This window comes from Cibotium barometz, chromosome 5 (assembly GCF_041138505.1).
Source record: "Cibotium barometz isolate CiBa-2024 chromosome 5, ASM4113850v1, whole genome shotgun sequence".
NCBI lineage: Eukaryota > Viridiplantae > Streptophyta > Polypodiopsida > Cyatheales > Cibotiaceae > Cibotium > Cibotium barometz.
Genome location: NC_141050.1, coordinates 58294174 through 58317363, shown reverse-complemented (window position 1 = coordinate 58317363; position 23190 = coordinate 58294174). Strand labels below are relative to the sequence as shown.

The 23190-nt window shown below is 44.5% G+C and overlaps 1 protein-coding gene across 1 annotated transcript in view; it reads left to right on the top strand.

The window, feature by feature from the left end:
• LOC147638692 (putative protein arginine N-methyltransferase 6) overlaps window positions 1–23190 on the top strand; it is an 88228-nt gene that overhangs the window by 44210 nt on the left and 20828 nt on the right. The window contains exons 3-9 of the mRNA XM_086798664.1: window positions 6752–6820; window positions 7121–7156; window positions 10953–11018; window positions 11109–11177; window positions 11787–11864; window positions 12006–12084; window positions 12301–12395. Of these exons, the coding sequence (XP_086654790.1) occupies window positions 6752–6820; window positions 7121–7156; window positions 10953–11018; window positions 11109–11177; window positions 11787–11864; window positions 12006–12084; window positions 12301–12395 (492 nt within the window). The remainder of the gene's footprint in view (window positions 1–6751; window positions 6821–7120; window positions 7157–10952; window positions 11019–11108; window positions 11178–11786; window positions 11865–12005; window positions 12085–12300; window positions 12396–23190) is intronic.

The window sequence follows — 23190 nt, the reverse complement described above, 5'->3', positions numbered from 1 at the left end:
ATAGTAGATGCCAAGCCGTTGAGCATAACCCTTAGCCACAAGTCTGGCTTTGTGCTTGTCCACCGACCCATCAGACGTATACTTGGTCTTAAAGACCCACTTGACACTAATGATTGACCGTTTTGACGGCTCCGGAACCAACTCCCAAGTTTTATTCTTCTCTATGGTATCTAGTTCCACTTGCATGGCTTTCCTCCAAGTATCCTGAGAAAGAGCTGTTTTTGGAATGTCAACCATAAAGATCCGAACCTGATGATAGCCACTTTTGAGATCTATCTTCGAAAAGAACTTCGCACCATTGAGTTGCTCAAAAATATACTCAATCTTGGGCATTGGGAACGTGTTTTTAAATGTGAGCTTATTGAGTGCCCTATAGTCCACACATAATCGTGTGGACTTGTCTTTCTTTTGCACAAATAAAATAGGTGCAGTAAAGGGCGAGGATAAGGGCCGGATAATTGTAGCTCGGAGTAACTGGGAAAGCTTCTGCTCCAGTCTGCTCTCCAATAACTTAGAAAGGCGATAGGGGTACTTTTTAGGCAGTTCTGTCCCGGGAACGAACACAATGCGATGATCCTCAGGACGACTGGGTAGGAGCCAAGGCAGGAGATCATCCGTTAGCATAATATCTTGGAATTGTGCAAGAAGACCATCCAACCTTTGTGTCAAAGGAGTCATTGGTCGAACAACAGACTGTTGGTTAGGGACTTAATTTAAAGCACATTTGGCTTCTTATTTGATGGCTCTTTGTGCTTGGATATGGGAGATGAGTGGAATGCCGGGAATGCTCCTATCCCCACGAATCAAGATAGGCTCAGGAACACCATCAACAATTGTCAAAGTGTCCTTCTCTCCAATAACTTAGAAAGGCGATAGGGGAACTTCCTAGGCAGTTCTGTCCTGGGAACCAACTCAATGCGATGATCCTTAGGACGACTGGGTAGGAGCCAAGGCAGGAGATCATCTGTTAGCATAATATCTTGAATCTGTGCAAGAAGACCATCTAGCCTTTGTGTCAAAGGAGTCACTGGTTGAACAACAGATTGCTGGTTAGGGACTTAATTCAAAGCACATTCGGCTTCTTTTTTGATGGCTCTTTGGGCTTGGATATGGAAGATGAGTGAAATGCGGGGAATGCTCCTATCCCCACGAATCAGGACAGGCTCAGGAACACCATCAACAATTGTGAAAGTGTCTTGTCTCCAATCAAGAATGGGTGCATACTTCCTAAACCACCGAATGCCGAGAATCATATCACACCCCAAAAGAGGTGAGAGAATGAAGTCACATTGAGATGTGGCCTTTTGAACCTTGAATTCAAACTGCTGAGCCCTATGGGAAATGTGAGTACAAAGACTGGGTGTGAACCCGTCTACGTCTAGATGATGGGGTACAAGTGTACAACTCATGTTTATATAACTGAGGAGAAATGGCATCCTTAGAGTTGTCCTTATTGAAGACGACAATGAATTGTGTCCCTTCACTGTGCCATAGCATGAATGAGGGCTTCCTTTTGGTCCTCAACCTCACCCTCCTGCTTATTGTCAAATACCACTATTGGTACTGAGATTTGTGTGCGGGTAAGAGTTGGACGGCATTAGTGGCCGATGTGGGAGTTTTGGATGCAGTTGAAGTGGTGGTTATTGTGGAGGTGTCCCACACATACTGAGGATCCCGTGTGTTTGGGTCTACATGTAGATTGGACTAATGTTGCCACTAGGTAACTGTTTCGCTGGACAGGTGAGGTGCTACCAAGTGGACTCAGTCTTGAGGATTTGAAAGCTTAGCCAAAGGAAAATATGTCACAAATTGATGGATAATTGCATGATCACACTTACCATCATACTTACTAAATTTGGTTGAGCTCGTATTACGATGGTGGAGGAACTCGGACCTTGTTACGCCAGGGTAGGGAGAATTGAGAACATGTTTGCTTGCATAGATGCTATCAACTGCTGGGTCTCGAGTTGCATAACATCTCATTCAAGCGTTTGTTGGTGTTCTCGAGCTGCTTGGTTTGTCGATGGTTGGTCTTCTGCTGCCTTGCATTTTACATCCTTGGCGTGATCTTCGTTCATCATCACGTCGGGCTTCTTTGGCCCTTAGTTCTTTAGCCTTTTTGGCTTCTTCTTTTTGTCTTTGTTGCTCCACGATGAGAAACAATCTTTCAAGTTTTGAAAGTTCTTTTATTGCTTCCTTGGCTTTTTTAGCCGCCTCTTTAGCTTTTTCTTTGGCTTTTTTTTGCTTCTTTTTCTTTAGCTTCAATTTGTTGCCTAGCAATCTGTTTTGTTCCAAGATTGCTTGGACGAAGTCTTCACTGAATTGCGGAAGCGTTTCTGTGGTGGTATCTTCTTTATGAATCTCTCCTTCCATGTCTTCTTTGTAGCTTTCTCAAGAAGTCTCTTCTGACATTGTGGAGGCGTGGGTGGCTTTTCTTGAGCACAGTTATACCATCCACAGAATGCTCTCACTTTTGGGTAACTAAGGTGGGTCACAACCTGTAGCATGCAATAGGTTGACTGTCATAAGGTGCAACAAAGCCTTCTTTAAACGTGTGAGTTTAAAAGTGACAAGATGAGAGTCGACACCAGACTTGGTCCCAATTACCCACTGAAGGGCCCCCCTTGCAAGAAGGAGTATTTGCTTATTTTTCTTTGAATGATGACTTCGAACTCCTCAACACAAGGATGAGGAAGACTGTAGGTTGAACCATATGCTGAACCAATAGCACTGTAGAAGACTCTATGAAGCCACTTAATGCAAATCCTAAACTGCGAAGGATATGCACATATGCTGGTTGCTGACAGAAGATGAGAGGATCTTCTATGTTGCCTTGGATTGAAGCAGAGAGTGCTTGAGGCTGTTTGTATGCTCCAAGAACCCAGGGGATCTCAAGCACACATGTTCTCTTGAATTGAATTCTGAAGAATGAAGTGATTTTTGCAATGGACCAAGGTCTGCTTATATATGAATATTTGCTGCTGGTTGGTGCTGAAAAGGGGCTGTCGGCCAGTTGTAAATGCCCATGTGATAGAGGGCAGCCCTGTTTCACCCCAATAGTACTGGAAATCTCCTGCAATGTACCAGCCTGACAAGGCTGTAAACAGCCATTCTAGTGTATGATGCAGTTGGCCAGCATTTAATGTTGGGCTAGCATTTAATGCCAACATTAAATGCTATGCGATGGCATTTAAAGCCTCTTTTTCACACCTGTCGGCTGGATGAATATGGTATCTATGATGCTTAGCATCATGCCAAGGCAAAGCCCCATGTAATGGGCTGGCCCATGTGCACATGCCTATTTAATACTTCGAGATGCTCTTTCATGCATTTATGGACTTTGACGGCATGCCCTAACCTTGGGTGACTTAAACGATTTCATTTATGTTCTGCAAGTAGGTTAAGGGACTGACCCTATGACCTAAGGCTGGGAGAATGACTTACGTACCTCGTGCCTGCCATGTCCTAGATTGGGTCTCACAATGGGGCCATGGCATACGAGCCTCTATATGATGTTACATATAATGTTGAGCCAGTGTGCCACATGGCACCACAGTGCAGGTGACATGTATATACATATACAACTATATATATACATATATATATATTGCTTCTAGAGGAGGACATGCCATACTGGCGGAAGCCATGCATAGTGGAGAAGGAAAGCATGGGTGGACCAAAATACAAAATAAAAACTCTTTCAAGAAGTTCCGCATCTTGAAAAACCGACGCTCAGATGATCAAGAACATATTAGATAACTAGAACACTAGTTAGTCTTGCCACATGCAGCAGTCGCACTGACTTCTTGATCGGTGTCCCTTGAGACTGAAATTTTAGTCTTGTTTTTTCACCGTCTGATGGAAATGGTGTCCCTCTCCCAATTTTTTTCGATCTTGCCATGCCATAGCTATGGTCTGCCCAAAAGCATCAGATAGGAGCACTGAATTGACTCCATCTTCAGCACAACAAATGAAATAGGAATTTTTATAACCTCCCAGCTTTATTTCTTTGTTTCTGATCATGTTGAGAGGCTCTCAACGATTCGCAGATCTGCCATTCTTATGTTGAATGTGTAAGAGGACACAATGTGCGGTGTATACCAGAGAGCACTCACAAGGAGTAGGATTTTTTCACAACACAACTTTAAGACTTGAATTGCACAATAACAGAGATAGAGAAGAATACTGTATTACTGAAGTGAGACAATAGACGGCAAAGCCCCACACCTATGTGCTAGTCTTTTGTAGACGTTTAATATAACTTTATTTCATCCCTCTCTCCCTTCTTATCTGCTCAAGTGTCGTGCTCAGGGTGCTTTATCTTTTGACAAGAGTCAGCTTCTTTGGTCTCTACCTTTACAGGGAGGATTCCATGGTAGCTGCTCCATCATCCCCGACCGAGGCCACCGCCCCTTACTTTCTTTCGGAGGCAAACCCCTAGCTCTTGGCTTCTCTACTTTTGCCTCCTTGCAGCCTCTTGCCTGGTTTGCAAGATTGTAAAGAGCCACCCTGCACGTGGACAAATTTGGGATTTGCTCCAAGCAGCCCTCATTGGCAAAAAGTGGGCAATCATCGACATCCTATTTTCTTGGGCTTGGCTACTCTTAGGTGGAGTTCGACTCACCCGTAGCAGTGATGCATTAGAGCCCCATCACGATGTACAGCGCTCATGCATTTTCTGCTAGATTTCAGACCTGCATGCAACCCCCTTGCAAGTGTTTCGGGCTTCCCAGTTACGATCTACTTCCCCGCGGCCTTAGGAAGGAGTATCACCCTCTTCTCTATTCGATTGAGCAGATATTCGGGTAGGTATTAGTCTCCAAACTGCTGCCTTGGTGGTAGCCAGGGCAGCTGGGATTCCTTCCATCAGCATGGCCTCTCCGGATGCTCTCTCGCAGGTTACCCTACTTCCTAGCCTACAGGAGGGGCCGTTTCTGCAGCGGGTTGAATATTCAGGACTCCTCAGTTAGTGTTTCATGTTTAGGCAGATGGGCACCTTGCTCGTGGCAGCCCGTGTCGTTAGGGCCATTGAGGATGCCCCGCTGACCCTGCCACGGTCCCGCCTCAAGCTCCCCTGGCGAGGGTAGAGGACGCAGGAGCTCAGCAACACCCTCCTTCCCTTCACAGAGAGAGAGGGCGGCCAGTCAGCCCGACTTTGAGATGCATGGGAGGATTTTAGTTGACGCGTGACTCGGCATGGCAAACTCCACCCGGGAGCCTCATTAGGAGCGCCGCCAAAACGAGAGCATCATGCAGGCAGGGGCCCCAAGGTAACGGTGCCTACTTGTAACTGTTATGAGCTTTTATCTCGGATGAAGAGGTGGGCGGTGCGCCTAGGAGGTGCCAGTTGCAGGCTGTCAGTCTTCGCTTCTGGAGGTTCTGGTGTGCAAGTCGTCCCCCTGCCCCTCCCCTCCCCTCCCCCTCCCTCCCTCCTGGCTCCCGTGGTTTCCCCCAATCCTTCTGTTGTGATACCTCTCCTCTACCCCCTTGCCTCCTGCCCCCCACCCCCTTCTTGACACCCCCCCCCCCCCCTCTCCTCTTTTCTTTGCCTCTTCCCTTCCTTCAACGCCTCCCACCCTCTCCACTTGCCCCCCTTCATGCTGGCCACCCTCTGGCCGCTCCTCAACCCTCCCAGTGCCAGCAGTCTGGCTTCGTTTAATTCACCAGTTCTCTGATCCTGTGGAGGTGATGATTGCAGCTATCCCTTGTGGTTTCCCTTCCTCCAAAGTCCCATCGCCTAATCATGGGAGCCCCGCTGGATTTTAGCCTATTCAGGTGCCTCCTAATGGAGGCAAGTGAGTTCTCGGAGACTGATCTTTTTGTTCCTGCTCACAACGTTGCCTTGGGACAGGGAGTGGGGGTATGAGACGGCATCCTCCACATCCACTCTCAGACTGTCACACATGGGCTTCCTAATCATGTGGGCAAAGTTGCTTATTATGTTTGGCGGTATTTGGGGTCTTGTGTGGACAGCGAAAAGCTATGTTTTTGATCACATGGTATGGCTGGCTGGGCCAGTGGTTATCATGTGTTTGTCCAGTGTGTACTGGAGCCGGCCTTGTGGCAGAATTGCTGCACCTAGGACCCACTACAGGGTTTAGGGTACTACTGGCTGGGCCAGTGAGGTATTCCTTGTTTGTGGTGATGGTTGTGCATTACCACTATTGCCAGTGGTTGTCTTTAGCATGGGTTGGACATGTCACAGAAGGCCTATGTGTGTCTTCAGGTGTGACTGGGCATACATTGAACTTGGGTCTTTCAAATGTCTAGGACTCTAGGTATTTGTACTTGATACGATGGGAAATCTCCCAAGGACTCTTCTCACCTGCACTTTGCACTGGGTGGACTATCCTCAATGTCCAATGACATGGAGGCACCACAGGGGGACAGATCATCGGATTTGTTTTCACCCTGGTAGGATGTGCCAGTGGGTGTGTCTTCACATTGCACAGATTTCTTGGAGACTGTATGGACAATGGCTGGAGTTTTTGCTTCGGTGTATCAGCGGATGTATTACTTGGAACATGTACCAGAGGATGGTGGTCTAGACATACAGGTGCCGAAGAGCAGTACCGCTGTATACAGATTTGGTGCAACTCTTCGGAGGAGTCTTGTTTGTGGTTCTGCTTTCTTCCTTCAACTTTATCCATTGTTTTAAACTGGTTCGAAATTGCTTTGGCATCTGCAATTCTCTTTTAAGTATCTTCCATGAATGATCATTGCTATATCATTGGTTGGTGATGGATTTCAGGTGGTTGTGGATGTTGGATGTGGTACAGGAATCCTTTCAATTTTCTGTGCTTATGCTGGAGCACGCAAGGTATAGTTTTCTCAGGCAAGAGGATGTTGTGGATGTTAAATCTTCGATTTGTCCTCCTCAAGACTGTTAGTGCAAGACAACATCCATCTATAGTTGAGGTAATTAGGGTGTAGGATGGGATTGGGAGGTCAAAAGGTCAAGTACATAGTGAACTTATAGTGGGAACAGAACAGCCTTGGCAAAAAGTTCAACAGTTCAATGCTGATCATAATTGCAGTAACCTGTATTACCTTTTTGGTTTTTGGTTTTGCAAATTGCTTTTTGGTAAAATTACTTTTTCTCCCCGGTATATGTACGCAGGTCTATGCAGTGGATGCAAGTGACATTGCTGTTCAGGTATCTCTTTTCTATGCACTTCTGTCATAGAGAGAGTCTCGGTGTTGAAAATCCAAGCTTTAGCTGTCAGTTTTCTTTTCTTCTCATTCTTTTGCCAAATAAAAGGCTGCAAGATTTATGTTAGTTAACAGACTTGTCAAGTTGTCAGAACCGGTGTGTCAACCTAATAACGGGGTGTAATAATGTGAAATGGATCACCTGAATGTTTCGATATTCCTGTAGAATTAGCCATTTTATCAAACAGGTCTCATGAAAAGGATTTCTTTGCAGTTGAGAGTAGTTTTGGCATGATAGTTGGTGTAATCAAATTTGTTTTTGTTCAAAATAAAAACCTTTGAAAACCAAGCTGGCAGAGTTATTAAACACAAAGAAGCTTTTGCCTTGGAAAAGGTTTTTGTGACTTCATGAAGCTCTTATGTTGCGTGCAGAAGATTTTGGAACTTCTTGTTGGTTTTGCAGGTAGAACACTTTCACTTTAATGCAAGAAATGGAGACAGAGATATACTGCACAATGTACAAGATTGGGTTCCAATAACCCATTCAAGGGCCTCCACCATAGATGGTGTATTTGTTTTATTGCTGCAATGAATGGGCTGATTTCTACCCAGGACTGGACCTGCGTTTCTCTCTTCAGAAAGATGCCATCCTGACTGCATTGACATTCCACTGATTTCGATTAGCTGCTTGAAGAAGTGCTTTCAACACTTGCTTGAAATGGACCTGAATAGTCCTTATATAGGGAGGCGAAGGGCTGGTCACTTGCTCGAATTCATGGGCATCACACTCGCAACCATGCATATGAGAATTCAAGTGTTTTATGTGAATACAAGAGCATTCATGATTTGATAACACAAAAGGGAGGGAGGGGGGGCCTACATGAGTGATGAATGTAGTGAAGTGCATGGTGGTGGTACATAGTGAATACAAGAGCAGGGATTTATACATAGTACTTATTGTTATGTTTTCTACCCTATATGTATAGCAAGCTCGACTCGAAGGGACTTTAGGGTATTCATGATTTGATAACACAAAAGGGGAGGGGGGGTGCAGTGGGACTTGCTACATGAGTGATGAATGTAGTGAAGTGCATGGTGGTGGTATTTCAAGTCTCGTGCAAAGCACCTAGGGTGTAGAAGGTTTGTGGTTATGTGCCAGGAAGTGTCCAGAGAGTGTTATAATTGCATCCCCCAAAAGCAAAGTAGTGTCACAAGTCGATGAATGAGAGGTAGAGTGTATGAATGCACTCCCTTTCAACTAAGTTGTCTATGCATGGAAGTGTTAACAGTGGTGGTGGTCACAATCAAGGCATGTATGTGTTTATGATTGTGACTAGAAAGAAAGAAAGAAAGTTATATTAAACGTCTTCAAAAGAAAGTAAGTTATATTAAACGTCTTCAAAAGACCCAATGGGCCTATGAAACCGAAAGCGATACAATAGTGTCCATGTAATCTCATCATGGTACGAGATATATAGTGTATGAATGCACTCCGTTTCAACTAAGTTGTCTATGCATGGAAGTGTTAACGGTGGTGGTGGTCACGGTCAAGGCATGTATGTGTTTATGATTGTGACTAGAAAGAAAGCTATATTAAACGTCTTCAAAAGACCCAACGGGTCTATGAGACCAAAAGTGATACAATAGTGTCCATGTAATCTCATCATTGTACAAAAGAAAACAAAGACGAGAGCTATGAGCTGGGAATGTCAGATCTCAGTCATACGAGGGGTAATGTCAGATCTGAGTCATATGAGGTGTAGCATGTAGAAGGCTTTGTAGATCCAGTGGGCTTGGGAAGGTGGCTTTGTGCCTCTCCAAGATCTCCTCAAGATGGGGCTGATGTCTGTGTTGCTGGCGAGGTCCAAGGAGTTTGGGACGTCAGGCTCACTGGAGTGCGGTGGCCTGATCTAGAGTGACACCGTTGGGCTCTCAAGAATGTTTTGTCTCGATGAGGCTGTGGGTATTTCATCCATGGCTGGTGTGGCGTACTCTTGTGGTTGGAAGAACTGAGTGATGGTTGCCTTGGGCCAGGGTGGATGTCTCCCACGAGGTGTTGACTCTCTAGTTAGTGAGTCTATGGTGATGAAGAGATAATGGAACCTCCCTTGGATCTCATAATATACGGTGCACCTGCATATGAAGTGCTCTTCGACTTAACCTCCCTCTGGCATATAGTGCATATCTTCTCCTCACAAGGTATCTACATGGCTCTCCTTGTCCTCAGGCGGTGCATTGACACCCGTAAGTAGCCCACTGCAATCCGCATGGCATGTGACATATATATGTCAAGATATTTGGCCCTCGGTATGAAACCATCCTCTGTAAGCCTCATGAAAGTATCCATGTAGTACTGTCGTTTGTATGAGAGTGGCTCATGTGTTGTGATCCAGGTATCCTGTATGTATAGTCCAAATAAATCATATTTGATCATCCGGTTCTTGGCATCCTTGAGACAAATGGGGAGTCTGGGTCATATTGGAATGGCGAGAGGCGATCCATCATGAGTCCGTGCCTCATGAACCGAGTGCATACTCGGCTATACCATGACTCGTGTCCATTTGTTGCTAGCTGTTGATAGGACTGTAGGGCGAGCCTCGACAATCTCTAGGGGGCCATGGCATTGATCTTGTGAATGTATGTGACTGTCTAGAAGAGTACCTCTACTGCCATGGGTGGTGCAACAAACTCTGTCAGGATAATATCATGTGGGGTTGATAAATTGTTGCGTATCATACGGGAGAGCATTTGGCCGCTGTGAAATTGGGTGCCGAAAAGGGTGCTCCATACATCAACACTGGAGTGGCCAAGGTGTCAAATAGCTGTTTAGAAAAATGATGCGTTTGCCAGTTGTGCTTCCCACGAGACACCTGGGCTGAAGTGACTATCTATGCGTCCAGGGAATTGTCTCAGGTGCCTAGACTAAACACCGGGTGCCTAACTCTTTGTACTAGATAATTCTCCATTCCCAAAGCTTGTACTTTCAAAATATTCGAGTGTCCTTTGTAGTCCACTAGATTCCTTTCACATTGAGAAATGTCTGTGTGCTGGTGACATGCCCCAACTTAAAAGTTGTTTGCAACTCTAAGCTTCAAGCCATATATATAATCATGTCCCATCAAGTGGGGTAAATGAGACAGTCTCATATAGCTAATATGTCCCAAATAAATGGGCGAGACAAATCAGTCCCATAAGTCCAAGTATCATAACCATGTCCTAAATAAATGGGTGAGACTAAATACACAAATATCTCTCTATCCATACTCCAAGAGTATATCCAAACGAATAAGTGTTGATATTGAATCCACCAACTCCAAGGAGCAGTTCCTCATTTCCCAATCCCCATTGTTACATCAAATGCATGCTACTCTCCACCACTAGCTTCCATGCTTACACATGCAAACACCAGGCTGAGAAATACAAGATTGATAACCATGCGTCATGTCTACTCCACCACTTGCACTCCGTGTTGGTACTCTTGACCACACCTTGGAGGAGAGAGGGGCTCAAGTCTACTCTACTACTTGCACTCCATGTTGATACTCCGACCACACACCTTGGAGGAGAGGTGGGCTGAAAAATTTTCAATCCATGAGTTGTCATGCGCTCCATAAATCCAATACATCCCAATAAAGGGAGCTGGAGAATTGCAAGTACATCACTTAGGATATCCAGTACAGCTGGTAAAATTGTATAATGCTTTATCAATGCAATGATGAACATTTTCTTAGGGTTACCTATATCCATGACACATGTAATTAAACCTCTTGAGTTTTCTACTATTTTTTCTTCTTCCACAGGCACGGGAGGTCGTGAAAGCAAATGGACTGTCAGAGACTGTAATTGTACTTCTCGGCAGAATTGAGGTGAACATAATCAAGATTGAAGTGTTTAATCTGCCTCTCATTGGGGTGTGTAGTTTGCAAGGCTATTTATCTTGTTTGATTTTTTGGCAGGAAGTGCAAATTGATGAAGAAGTTGATGTCATTGTTTCTGAATGGATGGGCTATATGCTTCTTTATGAGGTGGATTTTCATGTTTTTATCATTCTTTGATTTCACCATAGAGGCAGGGAAAACCTAAGATTGCTATATCTACACCTTACTGTACAGATCCAACCAGCATCTTTTTTGTCTGAGGTGTAAATTCCTTTTTGCCATTAGATGATACAAGACTGCATTCAAATGCAAGATGCACTTTTATGGTTTTTGAGAGCACTCTAAGAGCGGTATTAAATGATGCTGTGTATGCACCCAGGGGAGTGCTAGTGATCATCAGTAGGTTATTGGGGCACTTTTTACTTCAGTTAGTGGAGGTTTTTCCCCCAGTTTAGCTTAGTTTCACTTATAGTGGTTTATAAGTGATTTGGTCCACCTGGCACAGTTTATGGCCGGACCATGTGAACACACTTTTAGGTCACATCTTTTATGTGGCTATTGTACTTCATATTATCATGATCGATACATGAGCAAGCGTGTTCCTCTCTCTCACTCTCACGTTTCCTGTTAGTGTGCCTTCCAAAACCCTAACCCTAACAGCTCAACCCTACATTAAACAATTGAATTATATCACTTCTTTTGACCCCTCTCATGCCCTTTGTGGATTGATCTTCAATCTTTTTGTTGTCTGTGTAGAGCATGCTTTCTAGTGTTATTTATGCGAGGGACCGGTGGTTGAAGCCTGGGGGTATTATACTACCTTCACATGCAACTGTAAGTGATAGTAATATAAAAGTGCAAGTTGTTGCGAGTTAGAACAAGAGACATGTGGTTATTAGAATAAAGAGAGAACATAACAGGCCAATTAATTACATACAAAAGATTTCTCATTGTTTTTTGCTTTGCATGTTACAGCTATACATTGCCCCCATTACCAATGTTGAACGGTATGCTGAGAGCATAGACTTTTGGCGGGATGTGTATGGCATTGACAGTAAGCTTTCAAAAAATCTCTTCCTTGAAGGGTTGGATCTTTACTTTCATGTGGACATTGGGGTTTTTTCTTGGACTTACCTTAACATGTCATTTTGCATCAGATTAGTTAGGTACACTGATGTTTTCCTAAATGGTCCTGGTAATTCCTTTCCGTGATATTTAATCTTGAAAAGTGGTGCGTTTTGAATCTGTACCTTTGTTGTTGTGAATGTAGTGTCTGCAATGCTTCCCCTTGCTAAACAATGCTCGTTCGAGGAGCCTTGTGTTGAATCCATCACAGCGGAAAATGTGCTATCTTGGCCTGTTGAGGTAGTTCTTTTCTGCTTCATGGTAGTTAATTACTGCTTGAATGAAGAATATTATATAAGAACTTTGCCTTTAAATAACCTGGTTAAATTGCCTTTTGTATGCAAGTCAGTAGGAGGATCAAGGACCTTGTTTGGAATGGGTAGAAAAGAAAACTTTTGAGAAACCCTAGGCAAAGAAAAGAACAAACTGGCAGTGGTTCAGAACTGAAGAGCATCCACTTATCCTGCCATTTATGTCATACATTATTCGCACTGTGGAATGAGGATGAAGCAAGAATCCCTGAGACTTGAGCTTTAATACAAAATGTAAAGCCTCCTGTCTGTCTTTCAAACACAAGTGTTCAACAGAGGTTAAAGAAAATTTTGAGACCTGGACAAGAAACACAAGCAAGACATACACGTTAACTAATGTACTATTATGTTGCTGAGCAGAAGCTCTATTTACGAAGCGTGCCAAATCAGGTCAAGGTTGAATTGGAGATAAAGCACTAATCTCTTCTCGGCATCGTTTTCCTGGTCAGCCCCAGTTGCACCAGAACCTCTTACTCTGCAAGGAAAATGCTCATTGAGAGAAACTGGCTGCATTTCAGCACCTGTGGTTGCTTAGGAGAGAGGGGAAGTCTGGGTGCTGAGGCTTCAATAAAAGAATGCAGGAGGGCGCCGCCAGGGGGTGGGGGCGTGTTTGCAGCTTTTATTGGCAGCTGCTGGCGGGCCAGTTCCCAATGCTCCCCCCTAGGTGGTCACAATTTGCTGTCCATGGTTGATATGTGACCACCATCTGGGTGAGGTGTGTCACGTAGTTGAACCTAATGAACCACCCAATCTTCAGGCACAATGAAAAGGACCATAGACTCCACTCTTTACATTGTACATACACATTTCTTGCCTATCGTGATGTTGGGTTGAGGGGGACCAAACTCACATGCATACACACAGCTTGAGACACGAGAGCAAGAGAGCTGGAACAGTTTCTGAAGCAGCAGCATCGAGGAAGAGACTAGAGGAGTCGTCTTAGAGGCAAAGGCTGGAAGAAGCAGCAGCCAGAAAGAGACAAGTGGAGGAAGCCGATAGGCAAAAGCTGGCAGTAGAGGCATAACCAAAACGCCTTGCAGTCGAATCTACAACCAAGAACAGAGCAGACACAGCCTCAATAGAAGCTGAAAAGACAACACAAGAAGAAACCTCCAAAGTAGCTTCTCTCAAAAGGAAGTTTGAATGGTCTCAGCACATCACTACTCTCAAGCCAAAGAAGCAGAAGGAGGCCCAAGAAACCAAGGAGCAGAAAAAGCAGCAACTTGAAGGCATCGGCAAGCATCTGGTGCATAGTGGGTAGTGAACAAGTAGTAGAAGTAGCAACAAAGGGGGAGATTCAAAAACCACCAGCCACATTAAGTGACAGGCTGAGCAGGATGATGCAGACAACTGACCCAGCCACTCAGAGCATTCTATCAGCACTAGAAAACATAGTAAATTGTGTCATGGACAAGCTGGAGAATGAAGAAAGATTTGCCAAAATAGACCAGGTGGAAGCATAGGTGCAGCTGCTATCCACTCAGGTCCAACAACAGAATCAACAATCCGTTGCTCAGAACTTGCTCCAGCAACAGCAGCAAGACACCATTGCAAGATTGGAGGAGGAAGCAACAACATTGCGGAGGAGAGGGGATGAGTTAGAGATGGTGGTCGTTGAGCTCCGAATAGCAAATCAAGACATCCAAAGCAAGTTGCAGCAAGTAGAGCAGAGCAGGCAGCTCAGTCAGCAACGAAAAAAGCAGCCTGCATTGTGGATCATGCCACTCAGATGATCCGCAATGTGGAGCTAGCTGCAGGAAAAGATCGCAAGGAGCTACTCCTTGTGAAAGGGAAGCTGAGGATACAGGAGGCCGTGGAGGGAAGAGGAACTGACAGCGTCACAGAAAGCATGTTGGGAGGACAATATGCAGCTACTTAAAGAGTACATGATACCGCCAACTTCCACATGCCATGTACTACCACCAATCCCACCACATGATAAAGATGGAGCTGGAGGCAGAACCGGAGGGTCATCCTCTGCATATCCACAAGGAACCCCAGCTGTAGCAACCACCCCCACCTCCACAGCCACCACCTCTGGATGAAACACATAGTCAGATCAGTAGGTGAAAGAGCTCCGGAGTAGAATACACAGACTGAGAGAGCAGCTGTAGGAGAAAAAAAAACTCGAGATCCGGTTGGAGTTGCTCCAAAAACAAGTGTCAGCCAAAGGTGCCACAGGAGAAAGCTCCACAGGTAAGCAGTTGCACATGGACCATCACAAGTAGATCGAGACACTCAAAAAATAGCTGGAACACGAACAGCAGAAAACAAAGTTGGCTCTGGCCAAGGGTAAATAACCGATACAGTAGCTAGAGGACACAAAGAAAGTGATAGTTGGCAGTATGTATGCCATCAACCAGATGACACCGGCTCAGTTAAAAGAACAAATCGTCATCTTGGAGAAGCAGATGTCTATGCAACAGGATGAAGACACAACCAGACAAACTGCCTTGATAGAACTGGAAGAGGAATTCAAGAAAAGAGACAAGGCACTTGCTCAGGCATGTACAAAGCTGGATAGACAGAAGGCAAAGCTCATACAGCTAGAGGAGCAAGTCGTAGAGAAAAAAGCCACCCCCAGAACAAGGTCCTGACGGAAGACTAACGCAACAGAGCAGAGCAACAGGAGACCATCGCTGCCAAAAAGTTAAACAGTTGCACAGTCTGAAAGAAGAAAACGCCAAGCTGACCTCCGAACTGCAAAACACTCACCAGGAGTTGAAAGCCCTCGAGGAAGAACCCAACAAACCACAGGAAAAACCAGAAAAGTTGACAGACTCGGTAAAGAAGCAATTGGTAGATCTGCACAAAGAAATCCAGATAAAGGACACCCGATTGGAAAATGCTACCAAGGTGGCATTGGAGATGCAAAAGGTCCGAACGCAATTCATGTAAGAACAAAACAAACACATGAAGCTGCATGAGGAGCTGATGAGAGCCAAGCACCAGTTGAGATTAGCAACTCCGCCAATTGCTACAAACAATCAAGTGAACATCCTCCGTCAGCAGCTGGTCAATCTTCAGGAGGCACATTAGCGACAACAGGCACATGCGACAGAACAACTAAAGGCCAGAGCACAGGATCTGGAATATGCTGCCTACTCGCTTGCCAAATTCAAACAATAGTATGAAGAAGAAGATTGGGACTTGCTTGTCAACCCATACAAGCTGGATGAATTTCTCCACAAATACAAGCCAGAGGAGAGGTCCACATCCCAGGCCCCAGTATTTTTAGCAGCGGATCCTAAATGATGGTGCGCAGCTGCTTCAGGGCAAGATGAAGAAGAACCAGATATCTGTGATGAAGATAGAGAGGCCCTACAGATGGACTTCAACCCACATATACAAATATCTACTAAACTATTCTTTAAATTACCAAGCGGCACATGGTGATGGAGAAAGGATTTTTGATATGATTCAATCCTAGGATAATAGGGGAGGTTTAGAATGTGATCCACAGGAAGCAGACAGTTACTGACAACAAAACAAAGGGTCGTTCTAGTCAAGCCACCATCAACCACCTCCACCCATTCATCAAACCTTCCGATCCACCTCTCAGGCAGCTTGCTGGCATAGAGTCACTGAGCATGTCAGGTGTTGAGCGTCCAATAGGAGCTGATTGGTGGAAATTGAAGAACTGTCGAGAGGACACAAGCCGACAGTGAAAGGCCGACACACTAACAGTTGTGCATAGACGGCAGCACACATGCGTGCCTGTTGTAGTCATATGTACTTTATTGTAACAATTTGATAACAGAATGAGTCAATAGTAGGACAACGACTGGATGGGTCAAGAAGATCCTTCCAAGATAGCAAAGAAGGAAGTAGTTAGCAGTTAGTAGATAAATATACAGAGGGATACAAGAGAACAATAGGCAGAGTTAGTTTGGAGCAGAATAGCATTGTACAAGTTCAACAGTAATCTAGAGCCCTTGAGCATTATTTCATTGTGTACTGTCTGAGTGAGTGAGTGAGTGAGAGAATGAGCTTTGTAGTTCTGTGCGTATTCTCTGTTTTGGTTGACGGCTCGTGAGTTTTGAACCCATTGGGCTTAGGCATTGACAGAATTACTTCTGACCAGAGGTACTGTCTTGCTCGTCAGATTGACCACTGACTCGCTTTCCACAGTCATAAGCATTCAACGATTGAAACACGTTATCGAGTATATGATAAGGAGTTCTTGGTAATTGTTCACGCTTATCGAGCTTGGAAACATTATCTTTTAGGAGCAGATTCTGTTGTAAAGACAGATTTTGAAGATTTATGTAGCTTATTCTCTTGTTGATGGATAACTATATTATCATGATTGCATTTGTGTTCCTCATAACACAAGTATGTGTAAACTCTTGGTGAAGGAACATCATGCGGTTCCTTATGCAGCTCATCTTGGTATCAACAAGACCTATCGATTGTTGTTGACAGCTTTCTATTATTGGCCTCAAATGAAGCAAGATGTTATAAAGTTTGTTTCAGCATGTTTCTTTTGTCAGCAAAGCTAATAGATAAGCTCCAGGTGGCCTTCTTCAACTCCTTCCCGTACCAAATGAATGTTGGGAAAGTTCATAATGGATTTCATTAGAGCTTTACCTCGTTCTTTGAAAGGTAATACACAGATATTGGTGGTGGTTAAGAGATTTTTCCAAAATGACACATTTTATACCATGCAAGAAGATAGTTTAAGCTCTAGATATTGCTTCATTATTTCTTTAGTACATTTTCAAGATACATGGCTTGCCAAAGTCCATTATTTTAGATTGAGATCCTAAGTTTACGGGACATTTCTGGACTTCACTTTTCAAGTCACTTGGCACAAATTTGTTGTTTAGTGCGGCATACCATCCATAGACGGATGGCCAGATTGAAAAAGTTAATCAAATTCTTGAAGAGATGCTCGGACATTATATTTAGTCTCGCTTAGCATCTTGGGATGATTATCTACCATTGATGGAATTTGCTTACAAAAATTCTCATCCTACAACAATTGGTATGAGTCCTTTTCAAGCCTCTTAATGATCATACTGTGCCTTCAAACTTTGTCCTTCAACACAAGGTGGCATTTAGCGGATTAGGTAGTTCAAGAAATGCAAGATGTTCTTGTTCAGATGATTCGAGTTCAGGAACAATATCAATAAGTAGCTAACCAACGTTGCCAACATGATGAATTCAAAGAAGGTGATATGGTTCTTTTGTTTGTGGCTCCTCATCGATATAAAGTAATGAATTCAAGTTTTCCGAAGTTATGACCACGTTACTATGGTCCTTTCGGGATTATTAAGAAGAATTCTCCTTGAGGTATAAGTTGGATTTACCACCTTCACGGGGAAAAATTCATTTGACTTTTCATATATCATGGATCAAGGAATTTATAGAAGGAGATTCTACTGTACGAGACATTCCAAATTATGTTCCAGAGATTGAAGATGAACACATGATTTTGATTCTAGAGAAGATTCTTGATGTTTGACAGAAAGAAACTCGACAGAAGATTATTACAGAATGTTGGGGTAAAGGCAGTATGCCCACCCTTGTAGTGTGTACAAGCCCATAAGTTTTATAGTACATAGTACACTTAGTACTTTTAATGTACTAAGTGCACTATGTGTACTAGAGCAAATATACATGTGTGATAGGGGAGTCACACACTCATACTATGAGTTGACTTATCCCCATAAATGCTCTCTCTCTCTCTCTCTCTCTCTCCCTTCTTCTCTGTGTATGTCTCCCACATGAAACCCTAACTGTGCAGACAGCTGAGCTTCCATAGCTCCTTCAACTGGTATCAGAGCAGGTTCATTTCCTAGCCTTTAACACTCACACTAGTGCAACTCGTGGTCGTTGTCTTTTGGTTTTTCTGCTCAATGTCAAGTGTGGCTATTGTCACCTCAGCTGAGAGGTTAAATAGTTGGTCACGAATGAGCTGAGCAAAAGCAGATCTGAGAGATGGAGCTTATTTGAGAGAAGGGCGCAGTCGTAAAACCCCAGTCAATCTCAATCGCCGTTTGCTCCACAGGGCAGGGCCGCAACGTAGCTGAAAATCGAGCTGAAAATCGTGCGCAGAGCCGGCAAGCTGTGGAGAGTCTGTGAGCGAGCCGGGATAGCGTGAGGAGCTTGAGGAGCCGCGTGAGCCTGAGGAGTCGGCGGGGCAGCGTGAAGAGCTGTGGGAAAGACGTGAAGGCATGTGAGACATTTTTCTCGCCGCTTTTCTTCTTTACGGCTGTTGAAGCATCAGTTGCTCGGACAGGAGGGTTCCGTGTGTGTGCCAAGTGCCAGGATGCTTCATTGACGCTCTTGCGCGCATGTATGGTCATATGGTACGCTTGGCTGATAGGACTCGTCAGCGATCTCGCTTGATGCAGTCGTCTGCACAGTGGCTGCCCTTCAACCATACTCTCGCCTGAGGAGCCCGCCGTTTGCTGCCCTTCAACCCCGCTCCCACCAAGTCAACAACAAGCAGCTCTCTTTAACATCCGTACCTGCACAGTAGCAGCAGCAGCAGCAGCACACGAGTCATCAAATACGACCCCCCGCCCTCCTTTCTGCAACAGAAATCAAAAATTTTCAGAGGTATTTGCTTCAATTTTTGGGATTTGCATGTCCATTATCATCAATTGAGCAGGTACAGGTCCAAATGGCTCAGATTTTGAGCAAAATTGGCAACATTGGGTGACATTGGTCACATTCCGGGTCAATTGGCAGGAAATTGGGTGTTAACATTTGGGGCTTTTGATGTAATTGTGCCATTGGGCATTCATACATGCTGTATGATGTGAGCAATTTCACATTCGGGGCTAAATTGCAGGAAATTGGAGTGCAAATCAAAGGGCTTTTGTGCCAATTGGGTTGTTTTGCATGCAGGCACTGGCATTTGATGCTTTGGGCAATGTGTTGATGCCTGTCAAGCACTCAATGTGCCAGTAAATCAAGGGGCTTTTATGCATTGGATGTATATGTGGCCAGGGGGAAGCATTGTGAATACTCTGGATGCCTTTCATGTGCATTAATGTACCATTCATGATCAGAAATTGATCTTGAATGAAGGGGCTTTTTCAAGATTTTGTGCTTGTTGAGCTTGGCAAAGCAGCAGGGAAGACTTTTATGCCTTGAACCCTCAGTAATCCACTTGCAGTCAAGGGGCTTTTGCCCAATTTCTGTCCGGGACTGTTGTATGCAGTGGTGGGGACTGTCAAGGTCTGATTTTCACTCATTTGGACAGCCAAGAGAGCATTTATTGCTACTGTACTTGCTGGTACAGATTTGGTACAACTTTGTACAAGTTCTGGCATGGCTGTACATTGATTTGAGTGAGGAAAAGGCTCATTTTCAGTGTTGTACTTGCCGGTACAGATTTGGTACATCATTGGTGAGCACTTAGTACTGTTGTACAGTATTTTGGAAGGGGAACAGAGCACATCTAAGGTGCTGTCATAAATCTGCAGCAACCAGATTTTGGTGATTTTATCACATTCAGTGGGAAGAGAGTTGCATTCGTGCTTCCGCAGTGGGAGATAAACTTTGGGAGAACAACTGTGAGCACTTTGTGTGCTTTGGTGCAGTGTTTGCACATCTTGCAGGGAGTCAGGCATTGACTGTGTCAAAGGTTGCATATTGCTATGGCAACCACAGGTGAGAGCTCTTCATTGCTTCACATCAAAAAGCTTGAAGGCTCACATAATTATGACATTTGGCAAACCCAGTGCTATAATGTGTTGCTCCAGAAGAAGCAGCACAAGCCCATCAAAGAAAGGGGTGTAATGCCCGCTTCTCTTACTGCTGAAGAATGGGAAGATATGGATGAACTGGCAAGATCCACCATCATGTTGTCTGTGTCAGACTCTTTACTTTTCAGCATACGTGAAGAGAAGACAGCTTGGGGAATGTGGCAAAGATTGCAGGACTTGTATGCCCAGCAAAGTGCCTCAAGCAAAGTGTATTGGTTGAAGAAACTCATAGGTCTTCAAATGAAGGAAGGGGCGTCTATGACAGCCCATCTAAATGAGTTTAATGGTGTTGTCAGCCAGGTCATTAATCAAAAGTTGGCAATGGACGATGAGTTCAAAGCCACCTTTCTCTTATGCACTTTGCTAGAGAGTTGGGACACATTCAGGACAGCCACTAGCAATTCAAATGCTATGCTGTCATATGCAGATGTGGAGGGTGCTCTCCTTCAAGAGGAGATGAACAGGAAGAACAACTCTGTTGGAAAGTCCAATGCAATGAATGCACGTGGGAGATCCCAGCAAAGGGCTAAAAGCCAAGAACGGGGAAGGAGCAAGTCCCGCTCCAAAAAGGACTTGGAATGCCATTATTGTGGCAAGAAGAGACATTTCAAAAAGCAATGCTACAAATGGAAGAATGATCAAAAAGAAAAGGGCAAAGGAAAAGACAAAGACAAAGATGAAGCCAAAGATGCAAAGCCAAAGGGCAAAAGTGGAGTCAAGATTGAAGAAGTCAATGTGTCACATGCAGGTGACAGTGAGGATGAAGTCCTATTCATGTCTTCACTTGATGCCCATTCACTCCATGCAGGAGATGGTCATGGTATGCACTCATGGATCATTGATTCAGGTGCCTCCTTTCATGTCATAGGTTGCAGAGACTTGTTTGCCAGGTATACTGCTGGCAATGAAGGAGTAGTTTATTTGGGTGACAACCATGCATGCAGATTCTTGGCAGAGGTGATGTGAGGCTTGTGTTTTCAGATGGCTCACAGCTTATGCTCCATGATGTCAGGCATGTGCCTGAGATCAAGAAGAACCTGCTTTCTACTGGATAGCTTGATGATGCTGATTATGTTATCACATTTGGTCGTGGAAAGTGGAAGATTAGTAAGGGCTCACTGGTTGTTGCCAGAGGCTCTAAGGTGGACACTCTTTACTTCGTGCATGCAGGTGTTTGTCACCATGCTAATGTAAATGCAACCGAGCTGTCGGAAATCTCTATGTGGCATAGCCGGTTGGGACACATGTGTGTCACAGGAATGGAGCAATTGTCTCGTTTTGGTTACTTGCCTTCTCTAAAGTTCTCAACTTTTCAGTTTTGTGAGCATTGTATATATGGCAAGCAACTCCAATGCCCCCACAAGAAAGCTCTTGGACAGAAAGATGCTCAGTTAGAGCTTGTGCATACAGATGTATGTGAGATGCCTCAGCTTTCTTTGGGAGGGGCAAAATATTTTGTGTCTTTTATAGATGATGCCACACGCAAGGTGTGGGTTTATCCTCTTCGTTTGAAGAGTGATACATTCTCAGTGTTTCAGAAGTTTGTTGCTCATGGTGAGAATCAAACTGGCAAAACACTGAAGGCTTTGCGTTCCGACAATGGTGGAGAGTACATGTCCAAACAGTTTCAGGACTTTTGTGATGCTAAAGGCATCAAGAGAGAGCTCTCTACTCCTTATGATCCTCCATAAAACGGGACAGCAGAGAGGATGAACAGGACCATTCAGGAGAAGGTCCGTTCTATGTTGTCACATGCTGCGTTACCTCATGGTTTTTGGGTTGAAGCTGTTATGACAGCCGTTCATCTTATAAACAGGTCACCTAACACGAGGCTTGGTGGGAAAGTGTCAGAGGAAGTATGGACAGGGAAGCCTCCGTCCTACAAGCACTTGAGAGTGTTTGGTTGCGTTGCGTACGTGCACATACACAGGGAAATACGCACCAAACTTGATCCTAAGTCTCACAAATGCATATTCCTAGGATATGGTGACAGAGGTGAAATGGGGTATAGACTTTGGGATCCTGTGAATAGAAAGATAATACGCAACAATGATGTCATTTTTGATGAAACATGCATGTATAAGGAGTCTGTAAAGCAACAGGAGCCTGGCAGAGTCATCTTTGATGATGATGGACATCATGGACAACAACCAAGGGCTGTAAATCAGCCATTACAGCAACAAAACCAGCCCTTAAATGGTGCTGGAAATGGTCCAAATGGACAGCCAGAGATGGCAGATGATATCCCTATGGATATCCCACAGTTAGAGGAGATACCGGGCATGATCTTTCAACCTTATGGCATGGAACAGGAGCCACCAATAGGTGATATGCAGGCTGGACAGCAATCTGCAAATGATGGTCATTGGGTACGGAGGTCCACAAGACCCTCCAGACCCCCTGACAGGTTTGTTCCAGGGGTTGACTACTTGATGCTCACTGACTGTGGAGAGCCCTCCTGTTATAAGGAGGCTTTACAGAGGGCAGACAAGGCTCTCTGGGAGTGTGCTATGAAGTTAGAGATGGATTCTCTACACAAAAATGGAACATGGAAGTTGGTGCATTTGCCTACAGGCAAGAAGGTTTTGCCATGCAAGTGGGTTTACAGGCTCAAAGTTGCACTTGATGCAAAGCCAAGATACAAAGCCAGGTTAGTGGCTAAGGGCTTCAAGCAGGAATATGGTGTGGACTTTGATGAGATCTTCTCTCCAGTGGTCAAAATGACCACACTTAGAGCTGTATTAGCTTTGGTTGCTCATGATGATCTGGATTTGATTCAGATGGATGTGAAGACTGCTTTTCTTCACGGTGATCTCCATGAGGAGATATATATGCAACAGCCAGAGGGTTATGCAGTGAATGGAAAGGAGAAGCTTGTATGCAAGCTGAAAAAGAGTCTTTATGGGCTCAAACATGCACCAAGGGAATGGTATCATAAATTTGATACATTCATGAAATCCCAGGATTTCAGGAGTGACATAGATCACTGCTTATACACCAAGA